The sequence below is a fragment of the Periplaneta americana genome, chromosome 12, assembly GCF_040183065.1.
Source record: "Periplaneta americana isolate PAMFEO1 chromosome 12, P.americana_PAMFEO1_priV1, whole genome shotgun sequence".
Lineage (NCBI taxonomy): Eukaryota > Metazoa > Arthropoda > Insecta > Blattodea > Blattidae > Periplaneta > Periplaneta americana.
The window spans coordinates 66,148,400-66,172,016 of record NC_091128.1 but is presented as its reverse complement, the minus strand read 5'-3'; the positions used below and the strand labels follow the sequence as shown (position 1 = coordinate 66,172,016).

The following is a 23,617-nucleotide window of genomic DNA, read 5'->3' as shown; positions in this document are numbered from 1 at the left end:
AGTTGTGTAATCAATTAACTTATTAACTTCTTGTATAAATCCAGTTAGAGTTTTCAAGATATTTACAGTATCTCTACAATTGTAGCTTGTAATACATATTCTATTGGAGTTGTTTTCATTGCACCAATTATTAAACATAGTTTCTCTTTATTGGATGTGGACAACGTTATGAGTAATTACTTCACCACAATACTTTAGTACTGGTTTGATAGATATATTGTAGTATCTGCTAGCCTTTTTAGTAATTTAAATCTTAGGGTTGTTTTATCGCAGACATATTCCATGTGTTTTTTCTAAGTTAGTTTATCATCAAACACAACTTCAAGGTATTTTTCTTGGTTTACTCTTTCTAAGTTAATGCCTTCATAGTGCAAATTAATTTCGACGTGTTTTTTTGGCTAAGGAGAACAATTGATACCGGAAATTTGTCATTAAATTTCTGCAACGCCACTTACTTAATGTTTCAATAGACAGAAACAAACATAATACATACATACATACATACATACATACATACATACATACATACATACATACATGCACACATACATAAGTGTTCTGCCCATGCGCAAATCTTTCACTGCAAATCCAGCTTTCTCAAATCTTTCCTATTTTCTGCCTTCCTATTAGTCTCCGCATATGATCCACATATCTTAATGTCATCTAATCATCTGATATCTTCTTCTGCCCCAAACTCTTCTCCAGTTCACCATTCCATCCAGTGCATTCTTCACTAGATAGTTTCTTCTCAGCCAATGACTCAACCAATTCCTTTTTCTCTCTCTGATCAGTTTCAGCATCATTTTTTCTTCACCCACTTATTCCAACACAACTTCATTTCTTATTCTGTCTGTTCACTTCACACGTTCCAATCTTCTCCACATCCACATTTCAAATGCTTCTAGACGCTTCTTTTCATTTCGTCGTAATGTGCATGTTTCTGCCCCATACAATTCCACACTCCACACAAAGCACTTCACTAGTCTATTCCTTAGTTCTTTCTCCAGAGGTCCGCAGAAGATGCTCCTTTTCTGTTATAAGCTTCCTTTGCCATTGCTATCCTCCTTTTGACTTCCTGGCTGCAGCTCATGTTACTGCTTATAGTACATCCCAAGTATTTGAAGCTGTCCACTTGCTCTATTGCCACATTTAGAATTCGCAAGTTTACCATTTTTATTTTTTCTTCCTATGACCATGGTTTTTATCTTATTTGCATTTATCTTCATCCAGTACTGCTCACAGTAGCATATCCGTTAGTATCATCTCCTCTTCTGCTAATAACGTCATACCATCAGCAAATCTTATAGGATACACTTCATTCTTCCTCCTCTTACTATCACTCCTCCCTTGTTTTGAAAACAGTGCTTCACTGATCCCTCTAAGTAGATGTTGAACAGATTAGGTGATAAAAGGCATCTTTGACGTACTCCTCTCTCAATTTCAATTCCTTCTGACATTTCTTCTCCTATCCAGACTTTTGATTTGTTGTTCATATTTATAAAGATTACTGAACAGTCTTCTCTCTTTCCAATTCACATCTATTTTCTTTAGAATCCCCATCAGTTTGTTCCAATTCACTCTGTCAAACGCCTTTTCTATGTCCACAAATACTATATACACTTCTTTATTCTTCTCTAGATTTTTTTGCCAAATAGTCAGAATCATTTTTGTGAATATTTTCCATTTTGTGTTAATTTTAAAGCAAAGATTAATTTATTATGTTTATATAAAAATATATTTTGCGTTAACTATTTTGAAATCATAGGTATAACATATAAATACAATTCGTCAAATAATTCAGGAGATGTTGCTATGCAAGAAGACAGATAGACAGATAGGCAGGTAGATGAAATACTAAGCATGACTTTGCAAATCAAGCTTTCAAGCTGTAAAGTTGATTTGAATAATTTCGAGGGAAAAATTGTTCCGGGGCCGGGTATCGAACCCGGAATCACAATTTAAGTCACACAGAGTTAGTGTGCACTCAATGTTGGTTGCTTGACAGTTGTCAGCCCACTTTGAGGTCTGTGGATATAGAGGGAAAAATTGGATCGGTGTCTGGTAGAGTTCCCAGGTAGCTCAGTTGGGAGAGCGTTGCTACGTTTAACCAAAGGCCCCAGGTTCGATACCCGGCCCTGGAACAATTTTTCCCTCGAAGTTATTCTAAGCATGACTTTCATTTCGATGACAATTTCGAAATACGCAGTGTATTATGGATATTAGTAGCCTATGTGTTGATGAAAATCGCGAAAATCAACTTTCTAAAGAGAACCTACTTGAAATCCATACTGAGTTCATAATATAATAATTTTAAGCAAAAGTTGACATATATTATTACTAAAACAATTTCTATTTAAATACAGTTTCTATGTCAGAACATTTCACTTACCCAGTGGCACACCTATGAAGGTCTTGAACCTCCCCCCCCCCCCCCCGAACAGATTTTTATTGTGCATTTCCAATAAAATGTAAACAATTTTTCATTCTCAATCTAAGTTTCTGTGCTTTCACTTCTGCAGGCGATTTTAGTGATGCCTTAGTGATATTTATCATTTAGCGTCTTTGAGTGTTGGCAGCCTATAGTCCTATATTCTGACTGAAAGCACTTGTAATGCTCCTATCGGTAGCGTGAGAACATGCCATGGTGAGCACGAAGTGAATAATTAAGTCACTCATGGCAGTGGCCTCATCATACCCTCGACTTTCTTAGATGTTCTGTGTTGATATCACACTCTTTTAGCCCAACCAAGTGTTTGTACTAAACTTTTCTTTCACCCCAATGCACCACCCATCAAAAAGCATGGTTCGATAAGTATGTCGGTAACTTGGGTTTGATTCTATATAATTGTATATTCCATTAATATGTCAATACAAATATATTTTAGGAAACTTCCACAGGATACAATAGAGCAAACAAATGGACTACCATCTGATAATAGTAATATGCGTTACAAGAGCGGTATGTTGAAGTTTTCATGTTCGAGGAAAAGTTTGAAAAAGCGAAACGTAGTTGAGCTTTTTTAATTTCCGAGAATTGAAAGAAAACATACCGCTCGTGTATCGTACATTATTTTGTGCGAAGATCGTTTATTACATACCTGAAAGGGGAATTTCTAATTAGTTGCAATGAAATCTCCATCTTGGTTTCTGTTCAATGACGGCAAATTTGCAAAACAAAAATATCTATCTTCAACATTGTTGCTTTAAATTTTTCTGTGTTTACTATATTCCAGCAGGCCGTGATATACGTGTCTCCCCCCCCCCCCCCCAGTCTATAAATGCGAACTTAAAACAAACGGTAAGATTATGTAATGATTTATTTTTCATTTCAATATTTTAACAATATTATTTATATAACATATTGCAGTAATAACATCGGCATCTGGAATCTTGTTGATTTTTTCACGGCTTCCTTAATGTTACTTGCATCACGAATGCAGTAACTTTAGTGGAGTTCTAGAGTTTACTTAATTTTTGCAAATATTTAAGAACAATAATTAACAGTGCAATTTAGGTGAAATTGCAGTGGTAAGTTTCCAATTTATAATTATTACCATGTTAAACATCTCTAAAAATAATATGTTAAAAGCCTAAAGCAGTAAAATCAATATGTCACTTAAGCGGTAAGAAGAGGGAAATTGTTGTCTGTGTTAGGTTGGGAATACTGAATGTGGAATTTCACACTTTCCGTGGATTGGTTTTGTGTGGAAACCAAGCAAATACGCACGATCTCGCACAAAACTATATTTCGGTATGGCACCTATAGTCTTACAAAACACCTGACACATGATGTGTTAGTTTGGCAATTCAAATGTGTCGAAAACTGAATGAAACTTACCCAACATTTCTCCACATACGCAGAAAATTTTTCTGTAGTAGAGCTCTCATCTTCCCTGCCGTTGTCAGCTGACAACAATCAGCACAGTCATCACACTCTATCTTTGTCTCTCCTTTCCCTGTCTTTGCTCCTTTGCCATTCATCTGATCAATAAACACAGACATTATAGGTACAGAACTTGCAAAATATAGGCTAAAGTCAATCAAGTTTATGAGACGTCTACCAAGAAAAAGTAACTTATTTTAAAAGCTTTAAACTACACTCAAACCATTCAATACACTTGACAACAAACATAATCCGTCTAGAACACTGGAAGTGAGAATTTGCTTCTCTACTGCATTGAAATAATGTGACATTCATTTTATCCATTGGAATAGTAATCTTAAAAATACAGTGAACATGGATTTGGCCTCATCCAGATCTCAGATGTTCTTCAAACTGCCAGTGAATATTCTGTGTAATTTCTATAAAGTAAACAAAGCAGAAATACCAATCTATATCATAGACACACTCACTAAAACTCCAGTTGTGAAAGAAATTTCTCCATGGAAATGGGTGATTCCAGAACATAGCATACAAATTCCAGGAAATCATTCCAAAAATTATCCTCCATACATTCTTAAGTTAGATGCCATGGAACTACTCTGCAGCACATATAAGAATCACCTTCAAATTTATACAGATGGATCTCTAAACCCTAATGATGGGACATCAGGAGCAGGGTATTATATTCCAAAATATCAAGAAAATTACTTCATATCATGTTCATCCTACTCCAGTCTCGACACTGGATTGCTAGCTATTGATGCTGCTCTTCAGTGTGTTATTCAAAGTTCTGAAAAATCTATTTGCATACTTACCGACTCCAAGGGGGCTATATTTAATATAATCAAATACGGTATGTACTAAACCTATACGCATATAGAAAATTCCAATTCAGAAACAACAAAGTAAACTAAAAAAAAAACTCCAAAAGAAAATAACATTTCAATGGATAGGCCTACCTAGTCATTGTGGTATACCTGGAAATGAGAAAGTCGATAATATTGCAAAACAGGCAACATATTTGCAACCAAGACCTCTTAAAGTGATATCTCTATCCAATGCCTTTGCTTCAGTAAAGTCTCATTTTATAAACCTGTAACTCAACAATTGGCTCTCTTCTGACAAAGGAAAAATTTTACAGTCCATACATAAGAAACCAAATGACCTGAAAATGTACAAAAACTTGCCCAGACATGTTCAGACATTTTTAACAAGAGCCAGAACAGGTCACATTGTCACACAATTGTACCTACACCGATTTCACATTTCCGATAATCCTACTTGTCTGTGATGTATTAATTATGATGAAGCTCTGGAACACATTCTTCTATACTGTCCATCCATAAGCCACAAAAGAAGTAAATTAAAATCATCAGTACCAGTTGCAGAAGACTCAGCCCTGCAGTATATATTGACTACACCCCAACTCTGGCTACTAGCAACAGGCATCTACAGGGTGGGCCAAAAGACACGCACCATAGTGATTTGACTTATTCTTCGTTTACATGTTTCAGATAAACAATGTTGATGACTGAAGAGCGTGTAGAACTTATTCTCCTCTGTTATGTTGTTTTCAGATGAAGCAAATTTTTATGTGAATGGTAAGGTTAACAGACAAAATTTACGTTACTGGTCTGACACATTGGTTTATCAGCAACAAATAACAAGGAGCTGCTCGTGTAATGGTTGGTGTGTTCTGTGGAACCGTATCATTGGTCCATACTTTTTTCATGGAAATGTCGACAGTGATACTTCCTTGACAATGTTGGGAGATTTGTTATTGCCCGATTTTGATATCATTGGTTCACAACCTGATTGGTTCATGCAGGATGGTGCACCACCACATTATGCCATTCAAGTACGGACTTGGCTGGACAACAACTTCCCACAGTGGATTGGCCTTAGAGGACAAGTGGAATGGGCTCCTCGATCCCAGGATTTAAATCCAATGGATTTTTCTGTATGAGGCTACCTGAAGGCAAAAGTCTACGCGGTAAAGATCAGGGATGAAGACCATCTGCGAAAGCGAATTGTAGCAGAGTGCCATGCTGTGACACCAAACTTGGTGACCAATGTTCTATGGAATATGGCTGACCGTTTACAGACATATTTTGACGTGAACAGTTCTCATATTGAACATATAGTAGAATAATCCCTATGGTGCGTGAATTTTCGCCCACTCTGTATAATGGACACCAATCAAAATACCGTACCCCTCATTTCTCATGAAAAACAAAACCTGAATAGACCACAGTGGACTGTAGTGGACTTTATGTTGTCAGCAAACAGCTGGATACATTAAGAAGATTGATTGATCCTATTGTTCATTCTTGAATACAGTCTTTTAACACATATAATCATTGATGAAGTATTAAGTTGTTTAGATTACATAAAAAACGAGACTTGATTGTGTTAACATTTTAATTTGTGATTTTATTAAGCTTATATTAGTTTCGAATGCCATCAATATTGATCTTTTCGTACGTTTTCTCATTGAAAGTGTAGAAATTAATAAAAACGTTTCCTATGAAAGTTTGTTTTGAAGAGCTCTATCAAATGGTACCGTATTTTTACCCGACTTCCACTTGAAATTTTAAAGTGATACGCCACTGACCCTTCTTCCTATTAGGGCTGATTGATAAAATCAAGCTCAGGTGAAAGTTCACATATGTCATAGTTATAAATATTTTTGTCTCGAAAATTTTAATGCACTAGTTTCCGAAAGAAATGCCTTACGGTTGGTCCGAATCACCCATTGCCTTTCCGTACATCTTCTCATTGAAAGAGTAGGAATTAATAAAAACGTTTCCTATGAAAATTATTTGTTTTGAAGAGCTCTATCAAGTGGTACCATATTTGACCCCGACTCCCATTTGAAATTTTAAAATAATACGCCACTGACCCTACTTCCTGTTAGGGCTGAATGAGGAAATGAAGCTCAAGTGAAAGTTCACATGTGGTTTAGTAATAAATATTTTTGTCTCGAAAATTTTAATGCACTAGTTTCCGAAAGAAATGCCTTACGGATGGTCCGAATCACCCATTGCCTTTCCGTACATCTTCTCATTGAAAGAGTAGGAATTAATAAAAACGTTTCCTATGAAAATTATTTGTTTTGAAGAGCTCTATCAAGTGGTACCATATTTGACCCCGACTCCCATTTGAAATTTTAAAATAATACGCCACTGAACCTACTTCCTGTTAGGGCTGAGTGAGGAAATGAAGCTCAAGTGAAAGTTCACATGTGGTTTAGTAATAAATATTTTTGTCTCGAAAATTTTAATGCAATAGTTTCCGAAATAAATTACTGTTACAGGTGGTCTGAATCACCCTGTATACATTCATTATGTACAATACATGCGCCTTTTCTTCAGAAGTAATATTTTTGATTTAATGTGTTTTTCTTGTAAACCGACGAAATGTTTTCATTGCAAAGTTTATGAACAGTGTAATAAAAAATTATATAATTGGAAGAAAAAAAATTACAGATTTTTTTTAGTGCAATAATTTCACACATATTATGAAAATGCAGTCTGACTACCATCATACCTATAATGACATGTTCTAAATATTTGTAAGACACTGCAAAATCATCAGAGCAGTAGTTTTCAGGCAGAGAGTTTTTTTCAAATCTTCTAAAATCAAAGGGTATTTGGACATTCTTCCTTCTTCTGATCAGCAATTGAATTAATTCCTCTCTTTCTTAAGGAGGTAACAATTGAAACATCTTAAGAAGTAAGGGAGTCGAAAGATCATTCTCATCTTAATTTCATTGTAATGAGAAACACTGTGTCGTATCTCTATTGGAGAAACAGTTGTTTCGTGTGTATCTTTCTTTATTTCTTTTATGTCCTCTGTAGTACTGACTGACAGACAATTGCGATGTAGGGGAGGGAAGGTATTCTCTGAATCAACACTAGATATCTACATATTGTGGGCCTCTCTGGATTGGCACAATGCACGGCCACCGCAGAGACGTTAAGGACAATCACAAGACAATGGACAACCATCTAAAAGGTGCATACACACTTAGCGAACGAACAACGAACGAATGCTGAAGCGAAATTTCGTTGTTCGTTCGGTGTTTGGAGCAACGTACAAATCATCAGCATATGGTCAGAAAACATTCACGTTCGCTAATTATCCGCAATAATGGCAGACGAAAATATAATTATAGCAAGTGCAGCCGTTGTTATTATAGGCAGTTTAATAAAAAGAAAGTTAAAAAACAAAAGGCGATGGTAGCAGACGCCACTGTACGAAAGTCACAATCAATATAGAGGCACTGACTTGCTTCATGATTTACGTCGAATGGAATCGGTACAATTTCACAACTTCTGTCGCATTTCAGAAACAGACTTCGAAATATTACTGTGCAAAATAGGGCCCAAAATTTCCAAGAAAGACACAGGCTGACGAGAAGCAATAGCCTACCTATTCAGGAAAGGCTAGCATTAACACTTCGATATCTTGCTCCAGGGGATTCGTATACAAGTTTAATGTACCTATTTATCCAAAGTGTCGAAACAGCTGATTACCAGGATTGTTCCAGAAGTATGTACAGCTATAATTGAGGAACTGGAAGATTTTATTAAGGTACGATTGCAAGACAGGGAAAAGTTTCAATATACGGATACCTCACTGACAATAATTATTATCTTAAAATACTAAAAAGAGAGATTTGTCTGTGTTTGTCGAATGCGCATCATGCTTACGAAAAGGCACTTTTCAGTGCCAATAATTTATTTTGTGTGCACAAGGTTGGAGCTTTGTTTTTTTTCTGGGCAACAATTTGTCCAAAAGGAACGACATATGTTTATACGCGAACCAAGTTGACTCGTACACTTCATCACTCCCCATTCCAGATCTTTTTTTGGACTTCTGTCTTTCCCTCCGGAATGATGTCAGTAGGGACTCAGTTTTATTTTTGACTTCTGCTCCCTACAATAAACAAAAATATGTATCCACTGAAAATAAATAAACAAAAAAATTTTAAAATTTTGCACGTGTTTGACTCGCCTACTTTACAGCTGAACATCTTTCCAATAGCTTCCCAAACATCATGTTTTCTTACTTTATTGTGGTAAGTAGGATGCTTGGGATTCCATAAAGTTTCCTGCTCCCTATATGCATTAATAAGATTTATAACAGCGTCTTCCGTCCACTCCAGTTTCGACATACTGTTGGTGAAATTGAACTAAGCGCTGCGTTCTGCTACGAACTACAAGTTAGTGGCAAATCTCGTCCACAACGAATACCAACTTCCTTTAATGTACCGACAAGCGACGGATCACTTCCGAAGGCAAACCAAACGATTGGTTTGCCTTTGCTACGACGTACACACGTTCCGATTTCAATCAGCGAATGCATTCGTTCGTCGTTCGTTCGTTCGCTAATATCGCAGAGGGAAGATAAATTTCTTCCAATGCGTGCAGTGGGAATCGAACCCCAAACCACTTACATGGACAATGCGAGCATTATAAATTTGAACACTTATCTTATTGTAATAACTGACTATAATCAAAATTGTAGCTCTCGATATTACTTATAAAATTGTAATAATTATACTAAGCATGATCACAAGACAGCATTTAAATAGTGAATATCTAAGATTATTTTTCAATTAGCTGTAAAACAAATAACGAGGTAATTAAAATAGAGTGAGGTAAATCAATGAGTAATATTAGTTACAACAATAATAACGCCTTTTATCAATCCTTATACAATGAAAACAAAATTTTTTACTTTGCTACCTACCAACAACATACATAAATAAATAGACAAGCATTCAGTATTTGCTTACATCATAATGGTTGAGTCCGTTTGACGAGTCAGTGATAAGTACTTCTTTAGACTGATGAAAATTAAGGCCAACAACTCCACTCTCATCTGTAACATACACTGGCTCATCTTTGCGACCCCAGTGCAGAGATGCCTGCAAAAAAGATTATTAAAATGAATCAACATAAATAGCAACTTTTGACATATAGCACATAGCATAATATTTTGTAGGAAGAGTCAACTACATAATATTGAAAACTGCATGTCCTTAACCTACAAATCGCACGACTAATCGTGATACTACTGCGATCATATTATATCTTACTATTAAAAATTGCATTTGATCTTTCTGCAACTACAGAAAAAAATACAAGGAATTCAATCTCGATAGTCCCTTCCCTATAAAAAGAAAACTACATTGGTGGCTGCATATCCTGTTTTTAGCGTACGGTTCTTAAATATTAATGATTAAAGAGGGCAATATTCACCTTCGACATCGTTCCTATTTTTTTTATTCGTGCACCTCGTTCTCAAAGTTCTCGTTTAGGTTCATGAACATCCAATTTACTCGTATCTATATTCTGCATACTGCAGATTTCCCCACCTATCTCGGGGAATCGCTCAATATTATACAGGTTTACGTTATTATTTATTGTAAATTAAATTAAATTATGAGGTAAGAAAATATTGAATTATATTAAATTACACTAGGTTATACAAAATAATTGTAAATATAATTTTGACACGCACAGAAAACCAATAAGCGGGAAAACGTAATCAATTATAGCATATAACATAACCGTAAGCAACGAACATAACTTAGCCCTACAACATGTTGCGCCGCATGGAAAGCTCCTGCCATCTAGAGGTAAAACTTCGCATAAGATATCCCTAATCGGTATTATTGCTGAATTTTGAGCATCATAATGCCGCGGAGGAGTCGGAAGACTATCAATTCGCATAGCAGTGAAATGATTCTTAGCGTTAGAGTTTATTTCGAAAATGAACGTGAAAATCAGGGTAGTTTAGCCTATTGCCTTTAACGCAAGTGGTGCAAAGAACAGCTGATGCGTGTGGTGTGAACAAGTGCACGGTTTCTCAAATAACGACAGAGTAGTACGGACAGCCCGGCAAAGAAGAAAATAAACTGAGAACCCCAGGAAAGAACAGAAAACGTGAAAACCTATCGCCAATCACAAACATAGACAGCTTTGACCACGAGGCCATACGCAATCATTATCTATCAATATTATGCTCGAGGGGAAATTCCAACAAGGAATAACCTTATGAAAACCCTTAACAAAGCAGGTGTCTTTAAGGGTGGGAAAACTTCGTTAACAACTCTTCATAGGGGAATTAAATTTAAGTACAAGAAGTACAATGACCGGAATGTGTTAATGGAGCGATAAGACATTGTTTTATGACATTGCAGATTCCTGGGACAAATGATGGCAGTGGACTTCGAAAACGTGATTTTTACTGATGAAACGTGGGTAAATGCAAATCACGGAGTTTCTAAAATATGGACCGACGACACTACATCCTAAACTCTGCGTATACCAATCGGAAAAGGAGGTCGAATCATCGTTTGTCATGAGGGTTCTGTTAATGGGTTCGTGGAAGGTGCATTATGGGCATTTCATTAAAGAAAAAAGACAGGTGATTACCACGAGGATATCGAAGCTATCTATTACATATCATGGTATTACATATTGTGCTATAAATGTATATTATTTATATTTCATGTGGAAGTTTTATATTGTTTTATATCCACTGTGTACCCTTTCCAGTGTTCAGTCAAACTTTGACTCAAGTACCTCTTATTTTATAAAAATGAAAATTAAACTTGTAATACTCATCAGTAGTAACCAAAAATTAGTTGCTGGTAATTTCATTAGGGTTACAGTATATAACAAATGTTATCTCCAAATTCTCGAAAGTAAATTCATGTCGACTGTATCTGAGCAATGCCTTGTACTGTGAAAATATTCGTTCCACGTCATAGAACGCCTTGCATAGGCCTATATGTATGAAGAGCGGAAGATTACAAACATACATACACTCACAACATCTACTGGGTGTTCAGTTCAAAATGTGTCATGGCTCGTTGTATGTCGTCATGTGGCTATCCGATGAGCCTAGAGAATTCAATCTTCCTACACTTCCGCAAAGGCGTATTACCTAAATGCGAGAGAAGTTGCCTAGCAAGTACGGCGTTCATTCTGAAGATTACTTACCGATACGTACGGTAACGCCAGTAGTGGCAAGAATGTGAAATGTTTGGAAACACGTACTGAAGAGAGTTTTTTTTATCTTACTGTCCGGATATGGGGAGAGGGTTAAGACGATTACTTACGTATTTGTTGACATTAACTTGGACGGTCAACATGGACACAGAGCATTTTGATTTGTGTTGTGGAATGTTGCCGTACGCAATCGATGATAACAAATACCCTGCGTACGACTTGCCCGCGCAAAACACAGTTCGAAAGAGGTTATGGTAGCACACAGACTTTACAGACCGCCATCTGTTGCTACGACATTCAAGTTATACCGTACACGTTCTCAAGTTCAGATTGAACGCCTTGATTAACTTCTCTGACATAAAAGCTGAAACTCGCTTCAAATCGCTGACTCACAACAGTGACGCCATGACACACTTTGAAATGAACACCCAGTATTTGTACCTCCACAACTTGAGCAGTTTTACATTGTTTTATAACCACTGTGTTTTTAAATAATTTGAATTTTGTTTTTTAACATGTACTTTTGAACGTGGTAATGAGTTCACTTTCCCTTCAACGGCCTGTACCTCCCTGGCCGTTTCGCAAAGCAGGTTCCTAGTTCTTTAGGCCTATTGTGTCATACAAAAAGCTTAGATTTGCGGATATGAATTCCAAATTACTTTTTAAACAATCTTCTTTCAGCAAATCTTAAAGCAATTCAGTCGAAGATGCATCGTTTCTGTCCAAATTATTTACAACAATCGCAAACATTTCAAAATGCTCAGCACAGTTGTTGTTTAGTCAACTGTCCGAAAATAGGTCCGAACCTTACAAGTGATACTAATAAGGCACCACTTATGAGGCAACTAAGCCAGTTCCTTTCCCCCTCCATTGCATACATCGCCGACTAGTTACATATTACACTAGTCAGACTTTAGATGCATACAAATAATTGGAGAGATTGGGGCAACATAGTGATAAGCCACAATCAAATTTAACAGGAAAACAACTCTTAAAACAACTCTTAAGTCCTTAAGAGTTGTTTTCCTGTAAAATTTGAGTGTGGCTTATCACTATGTTGCCCTAAGTCCTTAAATTGTTCTTCCTCTGAAACAAGTCAAATGAGATGTACTGCCTGATATTAGATGTACAGTAGTGGCAAAAAAAAAACGGATCGACCCTTTTAACTGATTTCAGAGCCTTGTTCACAGTGACAGTACGATAGACTGGTAACTAAGACTTTCGTGGTTCGAATCCTGCTTGGGAAGGAAACTTTTTTTTGTTTCTTATTCAAATTTATTCCCAATACTTTTCGATTGTAGCGATATTTTACTACTTAATTAACTTGTTATTCCCAGAATATGAATTTTACCAGCTTACTTTCTAACGGCTTTCGAAATGGGCTACGTCAGCAATCGAAACTACAACAATTTCAATAGATTACTCGCTATCTTGTGAATGCGGGCGTGGCATGCGCAGTGGCTCATTTCGGGGACTTCGATTATTCCGTTGGTCCGGTTTTTTACCACTACTGATATATCAGCCAGAATCTCAATCGGAGGATAAGAACCTCAATATATTACGGTATTTAGCCACGTAGTCCTAACCCAGCACGTTTTTTTTATTTTATTGTGTTATTTTACGACGCTGTATCAACATCTAGGTTATTTAGCGTCTGAATGATATGAAGGTGATATAATGCCGGTGAAATGAGTCCGGTGTCCAGCACCGAAAGTTACCCAGCATTTGCTCGTATTGGGTTGAGGGAAAACCCCGGAAAAAACCTCAACCAGGTAACTTGTCCCGACCGGGATTCGAACCCGGGCCACCTGGTTTCGCGGCCAGACGCGCTGACCAAACCCAGCATGTTACTACGGCAGAGGAGGAAGAGGAACTTCGGGATTTTCATATTTAGAGAGACCAATATTGTTGAAGGCGCTTTAACGAACACTTTTTCCCATTTGACACTAACCTATCCACGCTTGTTCACAGGATTCGGATTATTTCTGTCATAACCTATGCAGAGCACGAACCCCACATGCCAGATGTATCATTGTTTTGAAAGGTCTATCCAGCACCGTCTCTAACGATCAACAATAAGTTCGACCCTCCCAAGTACTAACATTGTAACTCAATTTTTTTATGGTTTTGAGTTGTCCTAGTTAATATGGTCTTAAATTGTTTCTTTTCCTCCCAGTACTATCATTGTATAGCTCTAAACCTTCCCAATTGTATATAAAATCTTATTGTTACTCTACATTTTTGTATACACTAATGTACACGATCATTTTAAAACTTCATTTTCATCTCCTGAAAAATGTAAAAACGTGAGTTACAATGTTAGTACTTGGGAGGGTCGAGTTGTCATATTTCAGATCCTTTAGCCATAGTAGTTGCATAGCTTCATTGAAGAGCCTAGCCAGTGGCGGCTCCTGCATATTTCTTAAGAGGAGGAAAGAAGTTAACAGCACTAAATGACACCTTCTTGACTGAAACATGCTACAAATTAGCCTACATGCATACATGTAAGACCAAGTAGTGTTGGGTTGGCCTTCCCTTCTGTATAGCAATAATCTGTTCTTGTAAACTGAGTTTCCTAAATTGTCCAAAATATATTATGTTTTCACTTCCATTCATTGTTGAATAATTGCACAAATTAACAATTACAAGGAAATTCACAACTTCGTAGCATTTTTCGAGCATACTACAGCATCACACGTGTTGGAAGAGACTAGCTACTAACTCGTAACCGGAACCGTTTTACGGAAATGGAAATGGGAATGGGAAATAATCTGAGGAAAGCGAGAACACTGCACCCACCCACGTGGTCTGTGTTGCCACATGTACATTTTACAAGTTCAGTATCACATGCTTTTGAAGAATGTCAGTTCTTGTAAAGTCATACTATCATTATTGTTCAAAGCTGCCGGTGGCCGATTAATTTTTTTATGTTAAAAATTATGTAGTTTGGAGTACCTACTTTCAGTTTCAAATATATTTGTACAAAACTGACAACTTGGCTGTTGCCCTGTCTAGTAAACAATGAATAGAAGTGAATTTCAGGGGCCAACTACATAAAACTACTTCCTCTTTGTTTTACATAAACCCGACTTTAACTTTCAAATATCCACGAAAGTTTCAAACCATGAATAGAGGCCTATATAAAGTGCAATGAATAATATTTTTGATTTATAATTTAAAAAAAAGTTTACATGGTGTCTTTCATAGCGTTGTGTTAAAACTGTTTTTGTTATGTCTCCTCCTAGATGTGATATAGTCCGGTTGAATGCAACATCGTTAGGTGGCAGCGTTAGCGAGCTTGCTGCACGACCAGTCGGTTTCTATTTCCCGTCCATGACTGATTCAGAGGAGGATCTCCTCCCTCTCCGTTCATTTACTTGCTTTAAAACTCTGCTTCTTTCCCTGGCCGCTAGTGCGCTGTTGTCTATGTGTGTTAACTGCAGTAGAGGAAGAATGGAGTGCCTTTCCTCTACACAAATAATCTCGCATCTTTCTCACAGTTTTCTACAGCACATTAGCGCGTGTCGTTTAAAACTCGATCAACCTAGTTTTTCTTATAGCTGTGAACTTAAAAATTATCGAATCTTCCTCGAATTTCAAGGCACATATTTTATTTGGTATTTACTTTCAAAAGAAGAAAATGTGAGGAGGACGTTCCTCCTTTCCCTCCCCCGAGAAACCGCCACTGAGCCTAGCAATTGTGATATGATTTGCTTCAGACAGTCCTTCACACATTAGCAAATTTGAATGTTTGCAAGCATTTTCATTAATTTCTAAGATACCGAGAAAGTTTCCTATTTTCCTATCACTAGAATTGGTGGTTTTGTCAATAGGTACTGAACCATTTTTTTTTTCATTTTCACAACATGATCCAATTTTTTTATAGAGTTCCTTTATAGCATTTTGGGATAGTTATTTCTTAATGTTGATTCGTCAGGTGCCTCAATGTCAATATATTTACTAAGGAACCTATTAACTTCCGTGTTATTTAATAATTAAATTATTTAATTAAGTAGGATATCGGTTGCAACAAATAATTTGCACAAATCTAAGTACTATTAGGAACATTTTGATTACCGTTAGTTTAAAGATTTACTAATTAGAACTTGTCATGAACACACGTGTGAAGCAGTATCAGTGTGCTAGTTTTCAGCCATACTGTAATATATGTCGATTTATCTGAGAACGCAGATTGACTTTTACCGTTTTACCATGCGGTTTGCAAAATAACACCTTCCTATCGGTGGTAAATATTAACTAAAGTCATTAACACATCGATAAGCCGCGAACTTGTACTCGATTTCACATTATGCATTTCACCTCCGCTGAATGTTCCAAGCTTCGTAAGCTACTGAACATTTTATTGACAGCAGTATCACAACTTACAGCTGGCAGAAACACCTCCACTGGGTGTTCAGTTCAAAGTGTGTCATGGCTCGCTATATGCCGTCATGTGGCTAGTCGATGAGCCTAGAGAATTCAATCTTCCTACACTTTCGCAGAGGTATATTACCTATGTGTCAGAGAAGTTGCCTACCAAGTACGGCGTTCATTCTAAGAGTACTTACCGATATGTATGGTAACGCCGGAAGTGGCAGGAATGTGAACTGTTTGGAAACATGTACTGAGGTGGGTTTTTTCTTACTGTCGGGATATGGGGAGAGGGTTAAGACGATAACTTACGTATTTGTTGACATTAACTTCGACGGCCAACATGGACACGGAGCATTTGATTTGTATTGTGAAATGTTGCCGTACGCAACCAATGATAACAAATACCCTGTGTTCGACTTGCCTGCGCAAAACAGTTCGAAAGAGGTTATGGTAGTACACAGACAGTACAGACCGCCATCTGTTGCTACGACGTTCACGTTATACCGTACACGTTCTCAAGTTCAGATTGAACGCCTTGATTAACTTCTCTGACATAAAAGCTGAAACTCGCTTCAAATCGCTGACTCACAACAGTGACGTCATGACACACTTTGAAATGAACACCCAGTACATAGCCTACACTCACACTCTGTTACTAGTAAATGGTTTAGTAGAATAATTGTTAATTAACAATTTTCACTGAAAGAAACATGATGGGGACTTCATCTTTTATTTCAAATTTACATGATGATATTTTAAAGAAAATTGTATACAAATTAACAACTTTGTGGCGTGGTGACAGAAAAAATATATACGGTACTAGAGAAGAAAGTGAGAATTATGTGTTTATGATTAAATCTTTTTAAATATTTATTCAAATATAAAATAAATGAGAAAATATGGGTTTTTATGCGAAATAAAATTTGGTTTAAATACCAGGAAGGATATTCACAATTTTGAATAAACTCAGGGGAGTCTATGTTGGTACAAAACACATTTACATAAGAATCCGGTCTCTAGTCAGCACAACTTTAAGTTTAATTGGAGATATGGAAGTGAGATGTCTCTGGGATCATTTAAATAGGGATTTCAGAGTCAGAAACATCAGTAAAGAGTTTCTCTGCGTGAAATTTCTTTCAATTTTGAATACAGATATCAGGGAAGTAGAGAAAAAGATTCAGAACTTAACATCACAGTACAACTTGGAATTAGTAAAAAATGAAAATGTGTCTTACACAATGTAAACTCTCTTCATTGTTTTGTATGGGAAAGATCTGTATGAAAGAAAATGTCATATAGGTCTATATATGGGCTATTCCATATGAAATCGATCAGTAAAAAACCTCGCATTTTTTATACTCTAATTTTTTCCCTACTTATACAAGGTGCTGTGGGGAGTGCATTTTCAAAAATATACAATCGAAAGTCAAACGGTTTTCGTATTACTGAGCGACAAATTTAGCGTATTTTATAAAAACAAGCCTCTTTCAGCGCTCAGAACTCTGGAACCATTTACTGCAGAACATTGAACGAGAGCTTATTTTGAAGCTGACATTTGGTAGATTATGTTAAGAAGTAATCCTTGTTTTTATTGTACACAGAGAGACAGATAATCTGATTTTACTTGCTTTTAGGCTTTTTGGCCATTTGTAAAAATATAAAAAAATATTGAGAAAAAAACCTTGCATTATGAAGAGGGATTCGGCATTGTTTGCTTAGTGGTACGGCAATAAGTTTCGAGGGTATTAAATATATTATTTTCACACGCCTAGACTTGAACGGCGCAGTACCGCACGCACTGGCCGAGAGCTGAAGATAAGCGAGCGTTGGGCGTCATTTTACTCCTGTGTTTATGAAAACCTGCGATAAAGCTAGCACAGCCATGACTGCTAGACGACACATCACGTGTTTGTCTCCTGGCCTTGCTTGTCTCGGCTACCTCCCGTCTCACAGTCAGCTGGTTAGTTCACGCGCATACTATTTATTTTCTTTATTTGATATTTTCAATACTTTCTTATCAACATACCATCAGTAAAAATATGTGTTTATTTGTACTTTCAAAGCAGAATCTAACTATGTATTTTTAAAATATTTTTTCCTAGCCAAAGGCGTCTTAATGAGGAAAAATCTAAATTTCTCCATTTCCATAAAAAGTAAGAAAATCTGGTTATATGTCAATATAAACTTTAATTTCTCAGCATCAAAATAAACCATGATTTTGATCATTGGGTGAAAGGGTTTCGGAGCTACAACAGTTTAAAGATGCTAATTTTATGAAAATATGATACATTTAAATATTTTAAATTTAAACACTATGAAGTTCTGATGCCTCAGACTTTGCACAAAGCATTGTATCACAGTTCTCTACGTACAAAAAAAAAGTTTCATTGTATTTAGAAATTGTAAGGTCAATTTTCTCTATATTTCGGTCGATTTGAGATGGAATAGCTCATATAAATATATCCAATGAAAACGCACCTTTAGCAGTAGTTCTCAGCAACGTGCTTATGTTGCATGGTAGTTTAAAACGAGTATCAATGAAAAATATCGCCAAATGTTGACTATTTCCTCGGACCGAAAAGAGGTGTACTACTGATTGATAATTTATACTTCATAGATCTACCATACACACTGTGACAAATTATGAACTACTGGAAGTTTTACATGTGCAATTCAGAATAGAGACGAGAGGTACTGACAGGCGACACGCGGCCTTTGCTTACTTCACGGCATAGAGAGCAACAAATTATGAACTACTGGAAGTTCTACATGTGCAATTCAGAATAGAGACGAGAGGTACTGACAGGCGACACGCGGCCTTTGCTTACTTCACGGCATAGAGAGCAACAAATTATGAACTACTGGAAGTTCTACATGTGCAATTCAGAATAGAGACGAGAGGTACTGACAGGCGACACGCGGCCTTTGCTTACTTCACGGCATAGAGAGCAACAAATTATGAACTACTGGAAGTTCTACATGTGCAATTCAGAATAGAGACGAGAGGTACTGACAGGCGACACGCGGTCTTTGCTTACTTCACGGCATAACGAGCAACAAATCACTTGAGTCTAATACTTCGAACTAGACCCCTGTGCTCACAGTCCGGGCCCAGCTACAAGCTAATTCAAATTACTTCCTGCATTTAAAGAACGTCTGGCTGGCAAGAAGTTTCAAGTTTCACGGAAAAAAAAAAAAAGTGGAAAGCGAAGTTATTGAATGGTTACGTCAACAAGCGTCCGACTTCTGTGATATCGGAATATAAAAACTCGTACCCAGCGTAAACAAATGGTGGTCATTATGCCGAAAGATAGTTAAAGGTAACGCTGGGAACTTTTCATCAGATTTTGTTCATAAATATTAACGATTACGCGTTCGAAACTTTAATTCTGGAATTCCGTATTTGAAACTTTACTTTGATAGGGCTGACTGTAGTGCTGGTGGGTGAAACGGTATTTACCCTTAGATTATACCTGTGGTGCTCTGGAAAAGTGGCACAAGTCAAAAATGTTAATTTTACAGGAGAAGGAAAAAAAACTGTCTTTACACTGGTTTATGTCGCTTTGATTTTCTTCTGTATTAATTATTGTAATGGGAGAAACACTTATGTCTCTTTTCCCAAGCGAGCAGATGTTCCGTAAGTTGTCAATAAATTAATAAAAAATGTTTGTGGAAATTGACTTATGCCACTTTTCCCAAGCACTGTAGATACTTGTTGCAAGTCGATGAACATCCCTGTCGAATGGGAAGTCCCAGTGCGATATTCTGTTAATTATAACATTCATTGTTCTTTTACTTTGTGTTAGTCCTCCACAATTCCATTGTGCTATTTTGAGGACGTCGTCCCTAGAAGGACGGTTTCTATGATTCATACTGTTGGTTGCCATTTCATCCAGTGGATACCATCCCATTGTGGTATCCCCGGGAATGAAATAGCTGATTCTCTTGCAAAAAAGGCACTAAAATCCTGCCCTATGTTTGTGAAGTACCCTACAGTCGAGCACCAACCATCATACGACAGAAGGTAAAGGAAACTTACAAAAAATCTCTGCAAGATAACATAAGCACCTCTGAATGGAAAGACAATGTCACTTCGGTACCAGATTGGCCAAAGAGAGAAGCAGTTGCCAAATTCCGATTAGCAACTGGACATGATTGCTTGGGTAAACATCTATGCCGCATTGGTTTACTCCAGAACCCTAACTGCCCACTCTACAACCAGAACATCGTAATGAACGCCGACCATCTAATGGATTGTCCCAATCTGTCCTCAACAGCACTGGTAGAGAAGTACTGGGAAGCAAGAGAGATGATGATGGCCATCCAAATTCCATAATTCTTGCTGAGATGAACTATTTTTGTACTCTTCTCACTGTTTGTTTGTATATTTGTTTGCTTGTCTCACACTATTGCATGTTGCCATTATCACGGCTAAAGATAAACTCTACAGCCCTGCATTAAATAAGTAAATAAATAAGTAAATAAATAAGTAAGTAAGTAAATAAATAAATAAATAAATAAAATAAATAAATTAAATAAGTAAGTAAGTAAATAAATAAATAACATTCATTGTCACATCATGGTTACAATCAATTTTACCAGTCTAGTTGACTTTATGAATACCAGTAAATGGGATAACGTTAAAGGATATATTTGGTATCCGATAAAGCTCGTCTAATAATTAACTTATTAATTTTACCACAAAAAAATTACTCTAGTCTACTCACCAGCGATATGTTATTTGAGATATTCAACTCAGGAATGTTCGCATTGCTACCCTGTTTGCGACTGAGCTTAAGAAAAACTTCTTCTAGTGATTGGCACCCGTACATAGACAGGAGCACATGTGGAGACTCTTCTGCCAATAACTTACCACTTCGCATTAGGCCAATCTGAAAATTAAAAATGAACACCTTATTCATTGTTTTTGTTTTAATATACAGTATAACATTATTCATCTTAATCTTTCTAGTCTTCATTGTGATAGTCACAGCTATTATTATGATGGGGACACGTCATGTTAAATACGTGTAGAAAGATAAGACAACAATCAACTCAGATTTTAGGGGAGAATTGAAAATCTTCAGTACTCGTAACTAATTTATAGAAAAAACCTTTATAATAGAAGAAGTTTTTATGTTTTGTATAGGATACATAATTTTTACGTTGGTAGAAAAATTTCCTACGGACTGCAGGGTCTGTGCTTCATTCTCGGATGATAGCAATATTTTTCTTATTACCACGGCCCCGGAAGTTTCCTGTCAAATTTAGTATCGGATCTTCCCTTGAGGGTAAAAGGCAGTCGGAGCGAACCTCATTCTAATGTCGAGGTAAGGTAAACATGGAGCTTTACCACCGTTTACCATGCACCTTCTTGGCATGTAAAGGAAAAAATTTCACCTTCTACATCATGTTTCTATTTTGTCTCGCTTCAATTTAATTGTATATATTTTAAGTATACAAATAATAAGTTAAATTTCTAATCAAATAATACAGTAGATAAACATGAATGGAGATATAAAAGGACAATTATTACACAACATGGTACATTATAAGGACTTATGTACTAGTAAGTTATTCTCATATCATTAATTTAATATGCCGCATGTATTTTTACAGAACATCCAAAGTGAAACAGCTTCATGCACAGTTTACTTACATAGCCCAGAATATAGAATTACATATTCACCAGGAGAAATATTAATTACCGTACTAAAAACTCTGTTAGTTTTCACGGGAAACTATGTGATAAATTCTGAAACGTGTCATTACGGAGTAAGCTCATGATGATAAAAATGGGAACTCTCAATTACGCAAACATAAAGAAGATAATGAACCTAGTCAATTAAATAAATAGTTCTCATTCTGTGATACATGAATATGTGATGTATTAGCAGTTAGCAGTTGTCACAAACTGAGGTTGAATATGGCCATAAAGTCATTTAAATATGCGCTCCTGCATGTATGACTTACATTGTCTAAAGTGCAGGTAGTAAGGCCATAAAACATTACGAGAGGAGTTCGGCCGGCACCGTGGATCGTGTCCCGGCATAGCTCAGTTGGAAAGAGCACTCAGCGTGCAGAGCTGAGAGGTCCCGGGTTCGATTCCCGGTGCCGGAACGAATTTTTCTCGAATTAAATGATGATAATACACATTGGCTACTTCATAGTAGTCGTGTAATATTCAATGAGGTAGGCGAGACCTCATATATAATGAATATGTGACTTGTAAATGTCTTTGCAACGTTTACCGTTTACTTACTGTGTGTGCTTGCCTTGCCTCTTCTATATAATGTGTGGTAATTATTACTGTTTTATTTCCATCTTTGGTTATCTGTACGAGATGATTCCAAATACTCTGTCGCAACAATGGGTCCACTCCTACTGTTGGTTCGTCTAGGATCAATAACTCGGGATCGTGCATAAGGGCAACAGCAAATGAAACTCGACGCTGTTGTCCGCCACTGTAAAAGAATACGAAAACTTATTCTCGTAACTTACGATCTATTTTAAAATTTCGCAAATAAAATCGTAGATTTATTTTTGAAGAGCTAAGTAAAAAAGAATACCTGCAACATTCTGTTGCACATGAACTGAAATGCATTACATTTTCTATTTGGAAAGAAGAAAACATGCCCTGTCGCTTCTCTGTTTCTGTAAAGGTTGGTCCACAATAAATCGGGAACGAGAACGGGAACGGGAAGCGGAGAACGTGAACGTGAAACTTTTTTATTCACAATAAACCGAGAACGGAAACGGCTATGCATATCGATATATAAAGTCGATATTACGCATTCTGATGTTACTTGTGTATGCTTGGCCAATAATATTCTCTCATGAGTACTGTCAGCCAACATAAACACAGGTTAACCAAGTTCGAAATTTAAGACAAGAAATATTTAAGAATTCAATTCACGCGGTAGTCGGGACACATATACACGTAGCATATATGGAAGTGATTTTACTGAATTTCTGGGTTAGTTACAACCACTGCCTGCTGGATCGCATCCTATAGCTGCGTAAACTGCCTGCTCAATCAAAGTTATTTTACAGCTAGATGTCAGCAGTGCCCACCGCTATTACCATTATTAGTATACGCAATGTAATTACCTGCCACCTAGCGGCTGTTTGCGCATAACCGTTGATTGGGCAGGCAGTATAAGCAGCCATAGGATGTGATCCAGCAGGCAGTGGTTACAACCAATGAATGGATAAGATATTATGTCACGGCCTCCTTGCTACAAAATATATGACGATCAAATAGCTTTCTGATGATAACAGAATGAATCTAGTAGGCTGTGATCGGAAACGAAAACTCTCCGTTCCCGTTCCC

General features: G+C 36.8%; 1 protein-coding gene and 1 non-coding gene across 3 annotated transcripts in view; one reads left to right on the top strand and one right to left on the bottom strand.

Moving 5' to 3' along the window:
- The window catches only part of snu (ABC-type transporter snustorr), a 683,140-nt gene that overhangs the window by 46,746 nt on the left and 612,777 nt on the right, over nucleotides 1-23,617 (bottom strand). For both annotated transcript variants that reach the window (XM_069841446.1, XM_069841447.1), the window contains exons 5-8: nucleotides 22,547-22,748; nucleotides 21,012-21,176; nucleotides 9,687-9,818; nucleotides 3,839-3,981 (exon numbers count right to left, since the gene is read on the bottom strand). In XM_069841446.1, the coding sequence (XP_069697547.1) occupies nucleotides 3,839-3,981; nucleotides 9,687-9,818; nucleotides 21,012-21,176; nucleotides 22,547-22,748 (642 nt within the window). The remainder of the gene's footprint in view (nucleotides 1-3,838; nucleotides 3,982-9,686; nucleotides 9,819-21,011; nucleotides 21,177-22,546; nucleotides 22,749-23,617) is intronic.
- On the top strand, nucleotides 22,328-22,404 carry TRNAC-GCA (transfer RNA cysteine (anticodon GCA)). Its single transcript has one exon. It is a non-coding gene; the product is annotated as a tRNA-Cys (tRNA).